The following is a 15,102-nucleotide window of genomic DNA, read 5'->3' as shown; positions in this document are numbered from 1 at the left end:
TGCCTCCCCAATTGAAAAACATTTATACTCGACAATTTGGAAGACAAAAATCCCTAGAAGAGTGAATATCACGCTTTGGAGAAAGCGAAATGGACTATGAACTGTGCAGAAGTTTTGCAAATGAAACCTTCCTCTCACAGTTTATCTCATCATATTTGTATGAGAAAGGGAGGTTTCATTTGCAAAACTTCTGCACAGTTCATAGTCCATTTCGCATTCTCCAAAGCGTGATATTCACTCTTCTAGGGCTTTCTGTCTTCCAAATTGTCGAGTACTTTGTTTTCAAGACTGTGTTAGAACCTGTTTTCTGTAAATGTTTGGCTGATTAATAAATTAGTAGAACACACTATTTGGTGTTCTATCATTTTGGTATCGGAGAAATCGAATCTATGAAGTTCTATATCATGGCTCAAAAGCGAATTGAGGAAAAGTTGGAAATGGTAGATCAAGAAATATCCGGCATTCGAGCAGAATTACATGATCTGCCAACAATCAAGGAAAACATGTCATCTTTGGCGAAGAGTATTGAGAGGTTAGGAGTACAGGCTGAGAAGCAACAACAGCAACCAGAAACACTGTTGAAATATATTGAAGGAATGATCAAAGGGAAGACAACGATGGAAGAAGTACTAGAAGGACCATCAAGTGAGTTGACAGCATGGTTGATGTCAGTGATTGGACGATGATGGGAGGAAAATCTGAGGAAAAACATACCAAGTTGGAGGGTGAAGATTCTGCAGGCGACCAAAGCAAATTTAAAAAAATTGAAATGCCAGTTTTTGTGGGAAATGATCCTGATTCTTGGTTTTTTAGGGCTGAGAGATACTTTCAGATACACAAACTGAGTGAGTCAGAGAAAATGACTGTGTCCATTATTAGTTTTGATGGAGCAGCTTTGAATTGGTATAGATCTCATGAAGATCGTGAACCGTTTGTTAATTGGGACGATTTAAAGAAGAGACTTATTGTTTGATTTCGATCGAGTCGTGAGGGATTAATTCTGGGAAGATTTTTAAAGATCAAGAAAGAAATTACAGTGGAAGAATATTGGAATTTATTTGATAAATCAGTAGCACCATTGCCTTTTCTACAAAAGGCTGTCTTAGAAGAAACATTTATGAATGGTTTGAAACCATGGATTAAGGTAGACATGGAATGTTGGGAACCTATGGGGCTTGCTCAAATGATGAAGTTGGCCCAAAAGATTGAGAACCGAGAAGTGATAATGGGAGAATCAAGTTTCAAACGTGCAGCGGATGGAAAATTCCAGGTTTCTGCTTGGTCAGTAGTAGTATCGATAGATTGCGACGCGACCAATAATTTTATATCTGAAAAGTTAGTAACTCAATTGTTGTTGCAGTCGCAGGAAACTTCTGATTATGGGGTTATTTTGGGGTCTGAATCTGCTGTAAAAGGGAAGGGAATTTGTAAACAAGTGGAACTGCTATTGGGTGAATGGAAGGTTGTGGATAATTTTCTGCCATTGGAATTGGGGGGGGGGGGGGGGGATGTCATTCTTGATATGCAATGGCTACATACATTAGGAGTAACTGAAGTAGATTGGCGAAAACTTACCTTGACATTCATACAAAATGGGAAGAAGGTTGTATTAAGGGGAGATCCGAGTCTTACGAAGGCTAGGGTGAGTTTGAAGCACATGATGAAGACATGGACAGAACTTGATTAGGGATTTGTGATTGAGTGTAGATCTTTGGAAGGTGGAATGGCATTTGCAGCGTTGTATGGGGTTGATGAAGTGTCTACCATTCATGAGTCTATTCCAGCCGTGTTAGCTAAGTATGAAGATGTTTTTGATTGGCCTGGAGAGTTGCCACCACAACGTACCATTGAAGATCATATACATCTTAAGAAGGGGACTAATCCAGTCAATGTTCGACCTTATAGATATGCATACCAGCAAAAGGATGAGATGGAAAGATTAGTTGATGAAATGATGGCATCTGGCATAAAAACCTAGTACTAGTCCATATTCGAGCCTGGTCTTGTTGGTGAAAAAAAATGGTAGTTGGCGGTTTTGTGTAGATTATCGTGCGTTGAATAGTGTGACCGTTCCAGACAAGTTTTCTATTCCAGTAGTAGAGGAATTTTTTGATGACTTAATGGGGCTAATATATTTTCGAAGATTGATCTCAAGGTGGGATATCATCAAATTAGAATGTGTAAAAAGGATGTGGAGAAAACAGCTTTTAGAACTCACGAGGGGCATTATGAGTTTCTTGTCATGCCTTTTAGGCTCACCAATGCACCATCAACATTTCAAGCTTTGATGAATAGTATCTTTAAACCTTACCTACGCAGGTTTGTCTTAGTCTTTTTTGATGATATTTTAATTTACAGCAGAAGTTTGGATGAAAATCTTCAACATTTAGAATGGGTGTTAGAGGTGCTGCGAGAGAATAAATTATATGCTAATATGCACAAGTGTGGGTTTGCCAAAATGAAAGTGGAGTATCTTGGCCATATAATTTCGGGCAAGGGTGTAGAGGTCGATCCCGAGAAAATTAGATCTATCAAAGAATGGCCCGTGCCCACAAATGTCCGTGAAGTTCGTGGATTTCTTGGGTTGACAGGATATTATCGAAGATTTGTAATGAATTAGGCTGCTCCTTTGACTCAATTATTGAAGAAAGGAGCTTATGAATGGACTGTTGTAGCTGCTGAAACTTTTGAGAATTTAAAGATGGCTATGATGACTCTCCCAATCTTAGCACTGCCAGATTTTTCCTTACCATTTGAAATAGAGACCGATGCTTCTGGATACGGGGTAGATGCTGTCTTAATTCAAAATCATCGGCCAATTGCTTATTTTAGCCTGACATTAGCTATGAGGGGTCGTGCTAAACCAGTTTATGAACGGGAATTTATGGCTGTAGTTTTGGCTGTGCAATGTTGTAGACCTTATCTTTTGGGCAGGAGGTTTGTAGTGAAAATTGATCAACGATCATTGAAACTTTTATTGGAACAAAGGGTTATCCAACCTCGACATCAGAGGTGGATTGCTAGGCTTCTTGGCTACAATTTTGATGTCGTGTATAAACCGGGACTAGAAAACAAAGCAGCAGATGCCTTGTCTCGTGTTCCCCAACTTAATCAACTTACTGTGGAGATCAGTTAAATTGGCAGTCCCCAACACTGAAGTTGACCCTAAATTAGTCCAAGAAATTAATGGGATGGATCTGAATGTCTTGTTCAATGATGAAGATATTCTCCCTATTAAAATTCCCCTGGATTTGCCTAATGATTTAGTGTCTATAGTCGGTGATTGTGGAATCATTATGGCTTAAATTAGATGTGCAACTGCCTTTTCCTCCTCCCAGTCATTATGAAGGTTGTCTCCTGGAGCACTAGGAGTTTGAACGACCCCTCTAAACGTGCACTTAAAAAATTCATCAACTATTGTAGTCCTAATGTAGTCATGATTCAAGAATCTAAGAAGGATACCTTGAACTCAATGCTAAGTTTGACTGCTCCCTTCGGAGTGACAAGTCTCGTTTTTCCCCTAGTGTGGAACGGGGAGGATTCCTCCTATTTTCAAAGCCCTCATCAAACTCAATGCTATGTCTAGAACGCTAAGAGTAGGTGGTCTGCTTTTGGTTAGGCCAAAAGTGAAGTTTCCCTTCATTTTTTTATGGGATTTTTCTGATGTATAATGCATATGTTCTTTGTTTTTTTTAGCTCTTAATTGTCTCGCTGTCTTAAGTTTTACATTTGCAAGTCTCTCTTTTCTTTCTTTGGTACGCACACAATAACCGATGGGGTAACCTTTCTATGGTTCTACACTTAGTTTCTAAGTTTGACTGCTCCCTTCGAAGTGACAACAAGATTTGTTAATGCCCACCCTTTCTAAAGGGATTTAGTTCATTGTGGCTAGACAAGAGGCTCCAAACTCATGTTTGACAAGACAAATTTGTTAAAACCATCTCAATTTCTAAAGAGTACCTCCTATCCTTTTTTAACTCTATCTAGGCTAGGTTTGGACTAAGCGCATCATAGGTAAGTCATGGCAAAGAAACAAAGGAAGACAAAGCTAGAAAAGTATCCATGCACTTATTTATTATATGCATGCAATCAAGCATTCACAACACACGTACCATTTTCTCAATCATGCATTCACATCTCCATAAGATATCGCTAAAAATGGGCTTAAACCAAAAAACACTGGCAGCTTATTCTCAAATTTCAGCACATATACTCATCAACATTCAGAATTTTACATCACAAACCCAAGCTCAGTGATCAAGGGTTGCTAGTCATGCTTTTTATGCAAGATCTAAGTAATCTAAGAAGGTATAGTGCTCATTATTGTAAGGAAATTTTTTTTAGAAATTTTGAAATTTGGGCAAAATTTGAACCTCCAAGTTTAGACTAAACATGCAAGCAATTGCCCACCCCCACTTAAAAAATTGCAAACTTTTGAAAATCAAAATAAAGGGAGAAAAATAAGGGAGAACTTTGGACTCCCCTGGAAGGATCGACATCCTTGGCTTTGGTTTGAAGCTTGCATGGATAAACCTCTTCATTCCTTTTTCATTGATTATTCATCCTTGTTCCTGAAAATCAAAGAAAGTTCTCTCAATTTCATTTATTACTAAAATTAGGATAATTATATTAACTGTATTTTTAACACTTTTGGTAGTTTATGTTTTGGGTGTATTTTCAATGGTATTTTTATATAAAGTACAAAGTTTATGGGTATTCTGTATAATTTAGCCTTGAAATTTCTCAGACATGCATCAAATCAAAATTTCAAAACCATCGGTATACTTATGGAACCTCTTTAACAAAAAAAAAAAAAAAAATCAAACCCATGAAGTCTAACTAACCGAACACAATTAGATTTCTAGTAGCAGTAATTTACCACAGAAACATAAATTAATAGTTAGAAAATAATTGCATGGCATTTCTATAAATTTATCACATGATCTTTCTTCTTCCTTTTTTTCTTTCCTTTTTTTGATAGAACTCTAACTAAGTTAGTTAGGCTTCTACATGTAGCAGTTAATTAAAATAGAGACAGAAACTATAGATTAACAAACAATTGGAAGGCCTCTCGATCAATTTAATACACAATAAGTTCATACTTGTGTCGTTTTGGAAGTATGAAAAACGAAAAATCGCTATTTTCCCTAAACGAGAAACCTCTTCATTCCTTTTTCGTTGATTATTCATCCTTGTTCTTCAAACCTCAAGCCTTAAAATTGAGGCAGTAGAGGAAATTCTCTCAATTTACTTCAAAGGAAGGATCATGTTCTCTCCTACAAAGGGTGTGTTTCTAATTTTCATAACTTTATGACTTAATATGGCAATGTTGTATAATGCAAATCCATAATAGAAGAAACACCATTTGCAGCACAACCAAGAAAAATGAAGATTGAATATAATGTAATGCAATAAAATTAAAATACTAAAGAATCTTGTGGTCCCTTCCTTTTCTTCTTTGTTTTTGATAAAGTAACTGCATTTATCACACAAACAATTAGATAGAAGACTTAAAACCCTAATCTGCATCGGACTAAGTTGATATTTTTCCTCTTTCTTTGTAAGTTAAAAACCACATGAGTTTGACACTGATTACTACCACCACAAGTCATTTAACTTCTTCAACTGCCTCATACTTTTCACACGAAACTGCGTCATACAAATTAACCCATAATAAAGCTACCCAAATTCCAAACCCCATCCGATTGGTTTCTGAAATCAGTAACTCTCATGGAAGGAAAAACTTGGACAGACTGATGCATAAATTGAGAAATGAAAGTTTGAAAAAGATTCTTACATCTTTGTCTATTAGAAAAAAAATCGATTTCTTGCAGTAGAATCGTTGTTCCCTACCATTCTCAAAACAGCCTGAATAGCCATGTTAAGAACACCGAGCCCAACACTGAAGTTGAAAGAGGAGAAAAAACAGCATGTTGAAACAAATGAAGGTTAAACCAAAAGGATTGAACTATAGTTTCCAAAGTTTTCATTTCTCTTATATTCACGTAATAGTAATAGTAATAGTAATTCCTCATTCAAACAACCACTTTTGTTTCAACAAAGAGGACAAGGCTTACGATCCCTAAATAGTTAGCAGTATTGCTATTTGGAGAAAATGTTAAAGTTAAACAGCTGACAATACCTTCCAGCCCCTACCACTACTATCTTTTGGTTAACAAAATCACTCAATGGCTGCCCTTGAGCTCTCACATTTCCCAATAGTCCAGCGAGAGCAACACCAGCAGTTCCCTTTATGAAATGAAATAAACGAAAATGAATGTCCTTTTAAGTAATTATCAACTGCATGAATACAACATGAACTACTCACTTGTATGTCATCGTTGAACATGCAGAACCTCTTACGATAACGTTGTAATGTTTCAAAAGCCCATTTCATTTGAAAGTCCTCAAACTGGCATCATTCAAAATCAAATTGCGAGATTACGATACTGATTACTGGCAGTGAACACAGTTAAAAATTTGATATCTTAACCAATAAACCTGAACAATAGCTTTAGGCCAACATGTATCCACGACTTCCATAAATTCATCAACAATAGATAGATACTCTTCTCCCTCCAATCTAGGTATTCCTATTCCCTGAACTCCAAGGTCACCGAGGCCAAGAATACGACTTCCATCTGTCAAGACAATCACGTCAACCTGTAGTTGGAAGAAGAAAATACAATGAACTTCAAATATGGTGTTGCCGGAAATTAAAAGGGATTTTCATTTTTATTTTGCTCAAAATCAATGCTCTTGAGCTTTTAATGTCCCGAGAAATGTGAAAGTTTCCCAATATATCGTGTATGGAATTTTAAACTTTTCAAAGAAAACAAGGGTGATCAACATACAAAAGCCTCCTGTGGATAGAAAATTAATCAAACGAAAATTCGATTGTTCTGTAGCAGTTTGACTTTGTTGTCAAGAAAATTAAGAGTGATAAGAAGGCGAAGGAGTGACTTTGAGTGGTGGCAATTAGACAGCCAAGCAACTACACTCAAAGTTGCAGGTCAAATAGGCAGCAGGAAGAAACAAAGAAGAAGAAGAAGAAGAAAAGTTTTCGATCTATCAAACGTGATCAACATACAATAGAAAGTCATTTAAATTATCCAAATATCTTTTGAAGTAATTTTAACAATTTCAAAATAACTCTTAATCATGCTCTAAATATGGAATGAATTATCTATTCAACTACAAATACAAAAGTTTTCCTAAATCACTCTAACTAATTATACAAATTCCACAACACATAGATCACACGCTTCCCAAGAACCCACAAAATTATTCAATGCGGCATTTCACCAAACAGCTGGTGGATGGGGACAACAAAAACAAGTGTTTAACAAAATTATCTTAGAAACAAACACATTAATATTACCTGAAGATGGAACTCCAATTGAACAGCCTTGAAAAAGTGATGGAAAAACAAACAGAACATAAAGATTGTGGGACTCCTCAACTCCAATAAATCCTGCAATGGAAAAATGGGTTAGAAGAAGGTGGAAAAGCATAGTAGAGGATGATGATAATGAAAATGGGTAGTAATGTTTTTCGGTAGCTATCTTTTTCTTCTCTTTTTTTTTTCATGTAGTTGATGGTTGTTCTTGATTGTCTTTATCTTTTTTTTTTTTTTCCTTTTTTGCTTTTGGGAAAAAACAGTTTGTTGAATAAGAGGTGATGATGCTGGTGAGGGAATTTATTAAAGTAATGAATACTTTTTGGAGGACTTAAACAAGTAAAAGGACGAAATGTATAATTAGTTAGAGGAGGACTTAAACAAGTAAAAGAACCAAATGAAGCAAGCTCAAGCAACAAATTTTCTGTTAAGTAAGCATAAATATTAACTAGAGACTTAAATAAAATATTTCACCACCACCACCACAACAACAACAAAAAACCCAAATATATCGCCATTGACAACAGAAACAGATCAATATAAGCACAATACATTACATGGAAAATATGGAGATAAACGACATGAAGGTTTCCCTTTCACTTACAAAGAGAATCATTAAGTAACTTCTCGTTGTTAGTACCAATATCTAGCATTACTGGAAGAATCTGTCAATTAAACAAGAGTAAACTTAATGAAATTCAAAAAGTGGGGTTAAGAAAAGTTGCTAAAAAAATGTCAACATTAAATGATATTAGTATTCTTAGATAATCTACAAATTTCATGAAGAAAAGACTGCAGACTTGAGAGTTACCCCCACAATCAGGAATACTTGCTGGAACGGGAAAAAGATATCGGCAAATTCTAAACACGGCACACTAAAACTCTCACTCTCCTGGTTCATGCCTAAAATCACATGTACATGTCAATGCTGATAGTGCCTCTTTCACTGAAACAAACCAAATTTCAGTACCAACTAAGATTCAGAAAATAAGGTATTTAAGATGCAGAAAATAAGGTATTTAAGATGCAGGAAATAAGATAGTTAAAATGCAGGAAATAAGGTAGTTAAGATGCAGAAAATAAGGAAACACCCCACATCACTACAGTGCATAACAAATCTATCACATAAGCACAAAGATAAATACCGAGTGTATTAGTTGAAACTTAGCAAAAACAAAAAGGACATAAGCTTATTCTCAAAATTCAGAATCTCACGTCACAAACCCGAGCTTAGTGCTCAAGGGTTGACAGTCATGCCTTTTATGCAAGATCTAAGAAGTTATGATGCTCGTTATTGTAATGAAAAACTTTTGAAAAATTTTGAAATTTGGGCAAAATTTGAAATCCCCCAAGTTTAGACTAAACAAGCGAGCTATTATCCACCCTTCGCTTAAAAAATTTCTTGGAAGTAGCCCAACATGAGAAGATAAAACAATCTGAATGCAGGCAATCCTATAAACAATTAAAACAATAGCCACAACTGATTGAAATCAAGTTGGATAAACAACCATTGGATGAAGGGAGGGCGTTGAGCTTGTCTAAGAAAAACATACTCTTTGAGGGTTTATGCCAGCAGCAGCAACATACATATCCAGCTTTCCTGTAGGTATTCCTATACCCTGTAGGTTCTCACCTGCAATTTGATGTACTCCTTTTCTTTCTTCTTCATCTCATGTATTTGTTGAGTTCTTACTTGCTTTGCACACAAACAGAAAACAACATTAGTACTAAAATTATTACATAGAAACTAGTATCTATCTCACAGCATCCAACTACCATAACCTGATTGCCAATAACCCTTCTCTGGAGTTCAACATTTTCCTACTGTAGCTTGTCAATTTGAGCTTTAAAAGCAGCCTTACCTTTGGCTTCCTGTGGAAAAGAACTTCCTTGTTCAATGTTAAATAGAGAGAAATCATGGAATTTAGACAAGTCTCGAGATTGTACTATTCGTGTAACTGTTGCAATCTCCCTATCTTTAACTTGTACTACCGACTTTAGCCTCTCAACTTTGGTCTCCAACCTTGATATATCTTAATGTAGCCTGCCACAAGAAAATAAAGGTGACTGAATACAGGGAACCATGGTTGTGTGAAGGAATATTAAAAAGCTTTGCAACATCATTACCCTGAAATGAACTACATTTATTCCATATCTTAAACCAATCTCCCATAACAAGAAATGAACCAAAATTAGAAACAGTAGCTCTTTCAACACTACCGAAAGACATAATCTCACGAAGACACTTGGCAATAAAATCGAATCTTTAACGCATCACCATTCTCATCAAATGTTAAACAAATCTCCTCTTGATTCCAATTATTTGATAAGCGAGAAACAAAATAGATCATATTAAGTAACACAAATTCACGAAAAATCAAACATAATAGATCATTAAATTGAAATGTGACGGTAGACTTGACTAAGCCTGATCCTCTTAGCTCAGAAGACAAGGACGGGTCGTGTTATGAGAAATGTCAAGGTAGACTAAATCTCATGTAAGTCACTAGTCAAATAAACCAACAGCTAAAACAAAGCAAAACAATAACAAAAACCCACAAAGATGTTGTAACGACAGTAAGACGTATTGGTTATGATAAACATATACTACTATGAGTTAGGAAGATCATGGATCCAGCCAAAATTATAGATGAATCAGTGATAATCAAAAGTTGAAATCAGTGATATCGAATATTTCTTTAACCCAATATGTTTAAGGTTGCATTTTGTTGTTTCCACACACATCTTGTGACTATGATCAAAGCATTGAAAGTGCAAGAATATAAGTTATAGAATAGATAGATTCAAATATATTAGCAATATTTTTTGCGGTACATCAGAGATTTAGAAGTAAGAAATTATATGAATGATAAATCAAAATAGTTCAGAGACATGGCACCTTTTCCTCACGTAGCTCCACTAAAACAAAGTGGTAAAGGGGAGAAAGCTAAAATGTGGCAAATGCCTTCTTCGCTAAAATGTGGCAAATGCCTTCTTCTTTCAAACATGAAGAGATTGATCACAAAGTCAAGTTGAAAGCTAAAAAAACTTAAGCCTCTATTTGGCAACAATTTTGTTTCACAAAATTATGCTTATGAAAATTACTTATGACTAAACTTCTTTGAACAATTGATAAAAATGTTCTTGAAAACTACTTTTTCTTTCCTAGTCTTTGAACAGAAGAAAACAAACAAAACTAAAAGCAAAATTATTAGAAAATGTGCCTAAATGGACAAATAGTCAGTAGGAAGAAGAGGATTACAATATATTAGGTTAAAATGTTGAACTATGATGCTAACTAGAAGAGAGCAGACCACCTAACACTGATCCAAACCACAAGGTATGAACCTTAAAATTGGTGAACGTGTATCCACTTTAAAGGTTTAAGTAATGACTTCACTCTCATTATCGATTGATGTCATTGGATTGATTTTTCTCCCAAGTCCCTTGGGTTTTCTGGAGTTCCCCACCCTTGCTTTTCATCTAATCTTAGTGAAGAGTTCTCTTTTGGCTCATCTGAAACAAATGCCACCATCGTACTTTCAAAGATAAGGAATCCGACTTCACTCACTTTTCGATCATCTTTTGTATACAACCTTCACTTGGTGTAAATTCACCCCACACTTTCATTATTACAATCTTACTTCTCTTATATCACAATGGAATAATCTTTGTAATCTCTCGCAGCATATGTGCTCTTTTGTAATTTCATCCCATCAATGAAATTATTTATATGTTTCTGATAAAAGAAATGTCTCCTCAAAAAGAATAATAATAACAATAATGTTTGATCAAAGAATCCTTTGGACAAGTCTTGGCACATTGGGAAATCAAGCCCTTGGCATTAAACGCCGAGATCATGATATGGGAATTCCAAAATGTACAAAAATACAAATATTGCTCATGCTCATGAGATTGAATAAGCAACTTATACTCTCTGACTGCAGAAATCCTTAACTCTTAAAAGAAAACAGGAGGCATTGGAAGATGAGTATTTATTACCACTTCCAAATTCCAGTGTAGTGCTCATATACTGTTAACAGCGGTGCCTAAATCCTTGGGGTATTCGGTAGACCGTCATCGGATGAGATTGTAATGTAATGTAATCAATAACCAATGGTTGGATTCAGCGTTTTAGAGCCGATTTGTAATTAAACTCATACATTTCAGCTCTCCAAAGAGAGTCTTTGAATTCAACATAACATTTCTAGTTTCAATTACTAACCTATTGGTGGAGAGCAAGTGCCATAGGTTAAGAGTTAGTATTCCAATCCTGACTACTCCTGACATTACCACGAAGTGTAGACTACATACCTGTAACTCATTATTACTTATCGCACCCGGCAGCCCAAAATCTAAACTCTGTAAGCTTTATCTCATCTAACAATGCCACCCAAAAATCATGCACCAAAATCAACCAGAAATAGAGGTTCAAAATATAATGGAACGGCAGATAAAAACAATACAATAGTAAAAACCACGCACCTTTTACAAACTCTTCCCAAAGAGACAGGCTCAGTTAATCATCTTCGTCGCTCTCGTCACTGAAATAACTTGCTTTCTTCTCTTTTTTCTTCTCTACAATGTTCTCACCGCCAGTCAGGAGTCTCTGGTCTGCATCTCCGTCCACCACCGAGGCCCAATTGTCATCCTCAAACCCTTCTCCAACATCCGATCCCCAATCCTCCTCGTGCCTAGCACCAACTCCACCCCTTCTTACCCGCTTCGGTTCTGGTCGCTCCCTTGGCCCCAATTGATTTTTAGGGCATTCATAAGACAAATGCCCATCAATTGCGCCGCACTCGTAGCACCTACTCTTATCCTTATAAACCCTCTTCCTTATAAACTCAGCGGCACGACCATTATCAGTCGCTATAGCAGCCTTAAGAACACGGCCATTCAAAATCTTCCCGTGCATCTGTTTCGCGGCCTTCACCGCGTCATCCTGAGAAATAAACTGGACGAAGGCAACGCCGCGAGACTTGCGAGTCTGTCGATCTTTCAACACCGTAACACGAGCGATCTTACCAAAGTTGGAGAAGAGAGTGTGGAGGTCGGAATTAGTGAGTGAATAGTCGAAATTGGAAACATAGAGAGTAGACTTCGAAGGAACCAAACCTCCAGAACCACCGCCAGACTTAGTGGAAGAGTGTGAGTGTGAGTGCGATTGCGATGAGAAGTGCGACTGTGAAGACGACGGCAGCGACGGGTCAGAAGAGGGGGCGGAGGGATACCGGTAATAGAAGGTTTCGTCCTCGTCGCTGTCGCTAGTAGGGCTATTGGTTTTCTTTCCCTTGGGCGCCATTTTTTCACCCGAGTGCCGTAAACAAAACCTATAGAATGAAAATATAGACTTAAGGTTTAGGAAATCGACCAAATCTAGGAACGAGACAATTACTATGAGCGGTTTGTTTTATTTAATATTAAATAATAAATAGATTTGGTTAATTTCGATTGTTTGAATTGATTTTTTTAAAGTCAATGCTCACTCCTAAGTTTCACTAACTTTTTGCAATATCACTCTCTATAAATAAATTGTTTCTTCATCTTTAGAGAGACATCATATTCATATAAACAAATTCTTTTAGGAGAAGTTTGGTGCATAGTATTATAGTTTAAGTTGTTATAGTCGTGTTTAGGGTACATAATATTATAATATTAGTTATTATAATTTGTGTTTATGTGTAAATTATTATAGTACGAGTTATTATATTATGTGTTTGAGTATAAATTATTATAATCCGACAAAATTGAGAATCAAAGTGACCATTCTTATTTTGAAAAAGAAAAAAAATCCAAAAGAAGTCAAAAGGAATAGAGAAAATTGTTCAGTCAAATGTTAGTTTACTTTTATTACAAAAAAATTATTTATCTTTTGGGTTTAGGCTAATCTTCAATGATCATGGTCGGCCAATCTCCCACCATCATCTCTAGTGACTCCATCGACGAACTTCCGATAATCAACTTCGACGACCGTTGTCATCGATTAGTCTTGAAGATTTTTTATAAAAATATTTTTTAGTATATATAACAAACAAAAGAAATTTGTACGTATAAATATTTTTTAAAATATATATTTTAAAACACGATTGTGTTTTTATTTTAAGAAGTTTTTAGAAAAAATGTTAAACAAAAATGAGATTTTTTAGGTTATTCAAGAAAATACTTTTAGTTTAGTTATAATAATATTTTATAAAATGCACTTTTTCATACTTTTTTTTCTTTGTAATATTCTCCTAAAGATAATGTTTGACCAATCCATGACTTGATTTGGACTATTATTCGATAGTAAACAATGTTGGTATGTTGCTTTTTATTTTATGTTCATGTGTTGTTTGAGTTCGGTTTAAATTTTGTGATTATGGTCACTACGTTTGTATTGTTGCATTATATATTTAAACTTGGTTAACCATATTCTCACTGTTCACACGAGATTTCGAATAAATGTATTTCGTGGAATTGAACTTTATATATTGATGAATATTGTGCATACAACCTCTAGTATTTACTCATTTGATGCTTTCTCTCGAATACAAGTTAAAACTTATAACTTTTTGATCTTCGATCTTTAGGATATTGTAGTTGCAAGTTGATTTGAACTTCGATCTTATGGAACCCAAGGAAAGTTTAATCTTCCAACTTTCAGAAGTTGTTGATCTCCAGGTTGATATGAACTTTGACGTCTTGAGAGCTTGTAGAAGTTTGAATCTTCAATTCTTCAGTACTTCAGAGGTTCAATTCTTTATTCAACCAAAGACCCCTTTTAAAATGAATGGCAATGGTCTCTATTTATAGAGAAATTTCATGGGCTTTAGGTGAACTTGGGCTCATTTGCTTGCTAGACTTGGACTTGGGCCCATTTGATTGTTGGGCTTGGACTTGAGCCCATTTGTGAGTTGAGTTTGAACTTGGGCCCATCTGCTTATTCGACTTGGGCTTGAGCCCATTTTTTCTGTTGGATATGAATTGAGTTGGGTTGAGTAAACTTAATTATCCAAACTCAAACAAAAGTATAATCATCATCATATTTATTGTGATGATGTGGCGTAATTTAATTGGTCAAAATTTCTTGCTCAACAAATGTCTCCTTTTAGAGATTTGTGCACGTTTATATGATGGGTGAATCTTGAAAACGATAAGCTGAAATAAGTGAATTTGTTCTTGGATTTGGTTCTAGTTAATATGTCAATTTAATCATACTATGCATTTGGACATAAGTGTGATTAAAATGTTATACGAAGTTTGGTCAATTTATATGGTGGAGCACACCAAGCTTGATCGAAGACAAAAATGGAGATGGAGATCCGATCGGCTGTAACACATCGAAGACGAAAATAGAGATGGAGATCCGATCGGCTGCGACACATCGAAGACGAAAATGGAGATGGAGATCTGATCGACTGCAACACACCGAAGACAAAAATGTAAATATAGATCCAATCGACTGCGGCACATCAAAGACAGAAATGGAGATGGAGATTCGACCGACGGCAGCACATGAAAGACCGAGATGGAGATGAAGATCCACATATCGAAGATGGAGATGGAGATCCGATCGGCTGCAACACATCGAAGATGGAGATCCAATTGACTGCGACACATCGAAGACGAAAATGGAGATGGAGATTCGACCAACTGGAGCACATGGAAGACGAAGATGGAGATGAAAATTCGTACATCGAAGATGGAGATGGAGATTTTGA

General features: G+C 35.9%; 2 protein-coding genes across 10 annotated transcripts; both read right to left on the bottom strand.

Moving 5' to 3' along the window:
• Positions 1-4,187: 4,187 nt before the first annotated feature.
• LOC116405818 (NAD-dependent malic enzyme 2, mitochondrial-like) lies at positions 4,188-11,930 on the bottom strand. 9 transcript variants are annotated; one of them, XM_031889592.1, is made up of 12 exons: positions 11,714-11,785; positions 9,347-9,443; positions 9,182-9,271; positions 8,953-9,095; positions 8,211-8,345; positions 8,004-8,064; positions 7,382-7,474; positions 6,502-6,663; positions 6,329-6,412; positions 6,143-6,249; positions 5,798-5,902; positions 4,324-4,571 (listed from the first exon to the last, which is right to left on the bottom strand). In XM_031889592.1, exons 6-11 carry the CDS (start codon positions 8,013-8,015, stop codon positions 5,809-5,811), a joined length of 552 nt encoding a protein of 183 aa, XP_031745452.1. In that variant the 5' UTR covers positions 8,016-8,064; positions 8,211-8,345; positions 8,953-9,095; positions 9,182-9,271; positions 9,347-9,443; positions 11,714-11,785; the 3' UTR covers positions 4,324-4,571; positions 5,798-5,808. The 9 variants fall into 9 exon arrangements, with proteins under 9 accessions (XP_031745453.1, XP_031745452.1, XP_031745447.1 ...); XM_031889587.1 differs by lacking the exons at positions 8,004-8,064; positions 11,714-11,785 and adding an exon at positions 11,885-11,913; XM_031889586.1 differs by lacking the exon at positions 8,004-8,064.
• On the bottom strand, positions 11,882-12,737 carry LOC116405817 (U11/U12 small nuclear ribonucleoprotein 31 kDa protein-like). The gene has a single exon (XM_031889585.1). The coding sequence runs from the start codon at positions 12,702-12,704 to the stop codon at positions 11,919-11,921; it is 786 nt and encodes a 261-aa protein (XP_031745445.1). The 5' UTR covers positions 12,705-12,737; the 3' UTR covers positions 11,882-11,918.
• Positions 12,738-15,102: the final 2,365 nt, after the last annotated feature.

This window comes from Cucumis sativus, unplaced genomic scaffold (assembly GCF_000004075.3).
Source record: "Cucumis sativus cultivar 9930 unplaced genomic scaffold, Cucumber_9930_V3 scaffold31, whole genome shotgun sequence".
Taxonomy (NCBI): Eukaryota; Viridiplantae; Streptophyta; class Magnoliopsida; order Cucurbitales; family Cucurbitaceae; genus Cucumis; species Cucumis sativus.
Note: the sequence above shows the minus strand (reverse complement) of the source record. Positions and strands in the feature narration are given on the sequence as shown.